Here is a 4,244-nt window from a genome sequence, read left to right as displayed (position 1 = left end):
TTTACTCTCAAAAAACAGAGAAGTTTAATATGTACTCAGAGCCTTCTTTTTATTTTTTCATAATGCTTAGAAGCCTGATACGAAGTATCTTACCTGATATTTCTGTGCTGAGCTTAAATACGGGGAAAGACTTTTCAAAAGCAAGGAAAAAATAGCTAATTTTAAATCAGAATATTCTGCTTTCTTACCCTTTTCCCAAGACAAGGGATTCTGGCATAAATTGTAAGTTCAGTATCATGGATAGATCAATGATTCATGAAGACATAGTGTTAATGGCTCAAAAAAAGTCGGTTGGATCCTCTGAATTAGGTCCTATTCCTGACTTCACCTCGTCCTGTTAAATGTCTTTTAGGAGATCATTAAATATGAATGGTGATGAAATTGGAGTTCTGTGTCACTAGATTAAGAATACCCCTAGGTGCCCATCCACACAGTCCCACGTCTGTGTTTTCATTAAGTGAACTGCTGATGGACTTACTGGAGGATCCTTGCAGAGGACAGAGTTTCCCTGCTAATGCACTTCAAGGCTGAAGGTATCTCAGGTCCTCCCAGCTTTGAACACTGATAGAATGTGTTGCTGCCTGCACAGTAGGACATGGATGATACCTGGTTTCCACTCTTGATGTTTTGAATATACAGGGATTTAACTTACAGTTTTGGTACACACATTCTTACTTGTGGTAAATTGCCACTGTGATTTGCTTATCAAGATACAAGAGTATGTGACCTCATTTTTACTCCATTTGTTCCAAAGATGGAGCCAAACACCTTGCCTCCTAATGCCAACTCTATGCTGAGAGAATTCTCATCTTTCAAACATCGTAGCACTGGTGACAATGCTTGCATAGGATTTGTGAATTAAAAAGAATATTTTAGAAAGTGCTGGAATATCCTAATAGGGAAGTATTATATTTCTGGAAATCATGTGTTCTCTAAGTGTGGATAGACCATATCAGGATGGAAGTAAGAAGTATTATCTCGTACAAATTGTGTAGGTACTTACAGCTCTGTATATTGAATGACTATGGCACGGCGAAAATACATTTAGCGTGTGAATCAATCCAGTAAAACTGCCTCAGGAGTATCTTTTTTTTCTTACTGAAAGATATTGTAGTAGTTTCTTCAATACAGCTTATATAAATTTCAGATGTCTGTAGATTGAACTTGCAAAACTTCTTCTAAAAATTGTATATATTTGCCAAAAAGTTCTGTAGTAACAAATATTCAGTGTAGTGCTACTGAGAGAATTCAGGAGACAGAGCCTATTAAAATTAAAGCATAACTGAATGGTATGACTCCACAGAGAGCCACATAAATATATTCCTTAGTCATCTCCTGCCCTTCTCCTTTCATAACTTCTATAATATGTCGTTTCTGGTTTAAGACAGATGTTTACAATTCTGTGTTTAATTCAGTGTTTCACGTCCTGCTGCTGTACATCAGAAAAAATGATGTCGTAGAAAGTCATGACCCTTTACTACTCGTGATAAAGGACCTAATTTTTTCAAAGTCAGAAATATGTTTTATATTTAAATTATTTTATTTACATATTTGTTTACAGCACATTATTCATTCCTGTAACACTAACAGATTTTTATTTTTAATACTCAACCTACAGCTTGCAGCAGCACCAACTTCTTGTCATCATTCTGTTCACAAATGTCAAACAAATGGAAAGACCTTCAGGTTAACATCTAGGTGTTCTGCTTCCTTGATCCTGTAAAACATCCACAAGACAATTAGCCACCACTACCAAAAGGAATGATCCGAGGATTGCTAGGATTTTTCTCTCAATAACCTTGCATGAAAGGCAATTGCCTTTCATTGCAAATATAAATTCTGTACAATAGAGTTCTGTATCTAACATGCTGCTGTTTCTAATTAGACTGTCTGACACAGAAGGAATTAGAAATAACATTTTTTTACCCATAGCAATCATCGAAATTATTAGAGCATCAACACAAACACAACCAAGACAAACCTCCTGCTAAAAGCTTGACTAGAAGATTTTTGTGTGCTGCTTATCAACTTGCTCAGGTCAGCTGGACTACATGAAAACAAGAAAAAATGAACCTCCTTTAGCATTAGCAGAGATAGGCAGAGAAAAAGAAATATATCCTGTTTGTTGTGGGACGCTTCGAAGCTGTATTCATTCCCCGAGTTGCGTTTGGTGTTGCGTTAGAATTGCAAGGTGCGATACGAGAAGCGGCCGGAGGGGCGCTGCAGCAGGAGCGTGACCACCTTGCTGCTTGCAAAATGGCGGCGGCGGAAATAGGTGGCATTGTTCACGGGAGCGCCATTTTTCCGTACGGAACACGTCTGCCAGGCGCCGCCATTTTGTTGTACGGACAGCTCCTGCGTGCAATCTCTGCGCTAAAAGAAGAGGTCTGCGAGGAATTCCTGCGGTACCGCGGACTGTGCGCAGGGAAAGGCTGTCGGTGCTGCCGAGATGCCTGAGGACATCTAAGGACCCGGGCAGACCGCGGCGGCTGCCGTGTGGTCTGTCGGCGTTTGAGAGAAAGTAGGCAGCGAAGGAAGAGTTGGCGCCGGTGCTATGAGCATTAGTGAATCACCGGTTGTGATTTCTGGCTTTGCGTTTGCAACACCCGGTACGGAGCCCGAACCGTGTTGCCGTTCGCTCGGTCCCTGTTCTGCAAGCTCCGTCTGCTCCCAGCTCGTCCCCGCCGGGCTCTTCGAACTTGCGTTTAAAAATGTTGCGTTTAAAAATTGCCGCGGAGCCGCTGAGCCCGCCCCGCTGTCACTGGGCACCGTCCCACCGGCACCGGGCTGCGCTGTGTCCTTATTTCCGCTGTTTGCGATGGCTGCGCACTTCGCGTAGCCAATGTGCCTGTGCAGCTCCTGGCTGCGCTGTTTCCTTACTTCCGCTGTTTGCGCTGGCTGCGCACTTCGCGTAGTTTGATGCGTCCGTGCAGCTCCTGGCTGCGCTGTTTCCTTATTTCCGCTGTTTGCGGTGGCTGCGCACTTTGCGTAGCCGATGTCCCCGTGCAGCTCCTGGCTGCGCAGGTTGCGTACCTTGCGGCTTTCCGTGGTCTCAGCTGGGGGCGCTGTGGAGCGATGCGCCCGCTCTCGCCGGTCCCCGGTAATTCGGAGGTCCCTGTCTGTGGGGAGCGCTTCCGCAGGGTTAAAACGTCTCCCGTCCCCAGCTTTTGAGAGGTTAGCCCCCATTCTGGTTCCTTCACAGCTTACCCGACCCTCCGGGTCTGCAGTTCTTGGGTCTGGTCTATGCTGCGACCTTGGAATCAGCTCCTTCCACCCGGGTCTCCGAGTTCCAAACACAGAGATGTTCATCTGAGGAGGAGTTTTCCCGAGTTCTGGTTTTCCTCAAGGATTCCTGGCACAAAAGTTTCTCTTTAGTGAGCTGCCACTTTTACATAGAAGCAGCAGTTAAGGGTTTCTCGAGTCGGGGTTGAAGGCGCTGGGGATGGTATTTCACATTCAGACTCGGGTGTTCATTTCTTACCTGAATTACAGTCTCACCACTGTGAACTCAGCAGCTTTTTCATTAGCAAGGCACAGAATGGCTAACTAACTCTTGTTACAAAGTCTGTTAAAACTGAACTATCCAATTAAGAAAGGACACCTAGATTATTTTCCCTTTTAACCCAGTAACTGATCCCCCAAAACCTGCAATGCGGACTTTCCTGTCCAGTCGCGAAACATCACCCAAACCCATGAAGAACAACCTGCCTCTGCCCTAAAACCTCCACCTTGCTTCATATTTATTTCTATATTGTAAAATCCCAAACTCTTAAGTTTTCCACCCTGTGGTACTATGCACTTCTAACCAACTACACACCCGTAATCCCAGTGCTATTAATCAATTTTAAAAGCCTGTTCCACAACCTCAGGTCAAATGCAATGTTCTCTTGTGGGTCTGTACCTTTAAGCACAGAAAGTTTAACATTCTCAGCATCCAGGATTCCAACAGACAAATTCTGTGCATATATATATATATATATATATATATATATATATATATAACTATATACTTTTGGATTTATTTAGTTTATTTGGCACAAAATGTGGAAATTGGACAACCATCTAGTATATTGTGTGTCCTGCTGCCACACAGTTTTTCACATTCTGTGTTACTGCATGGTATTCTCAAAATGGCCTATGTAGAAATTACTTAGAAATTATTAATGTATTAGTAGAAGTTATTTCTTATAATAGTTTAACACTGGCAAAAGGAAGATAAATGAATCAAAATGTAGTGATTACAA

General features: G+C 43.0%; 1 protein-coding gene across 1 annotated transcript; it reads right to left on the bottom strand.

Annotated features, from left to right (window-relative positions):
• Positions 1-1,517: 1,517 nt before the first annotated feature.
• LOC144245995 (uncharacterized) lies at positions 1,518-3,962 on the bottom strand. Its single transcript, XM_085575522.1, has 2 exons — positions 1,982-3,962; positions 1,518-1,717 (listed from the first exon to the last, which is right to left on the bottom strand). Exon 1 carries the CDS (start codon positions 3,307-3,309, stop codon positions 2,464-2,466), a length of 846 nt encoding a protein of 281 aa, XP_085431648.1. The 5' UTR covers positions 3,310-3,962; the 3' UTR covers positions 1,518-1,717; positions 1,982-2,463.
• Positions 3,963-4,244: the final 282 nt, after the last annotated feature.

The sequence above is a fragment of the Lonchura striata genome, chromosome 3 (genome assembly GCF_050655825.1).
Source record: "Lonchura striata isolate lonStrDom1 chromosome 3, ASM5065582v1, whole genome shotgun sequence".
NCBI classification, from domain to species: domain Eukaryota; kingdom Metazoa; phylum Chordata; class Aves; order Passeriformes; family Estrildidae; genus Lonchura; species Lonchura striata.
The sequence above is the reverse complement of the archived record's forward strand: the minus strand, read 5'-3'. Positions and strand labels throughout refer to the sequence as shown.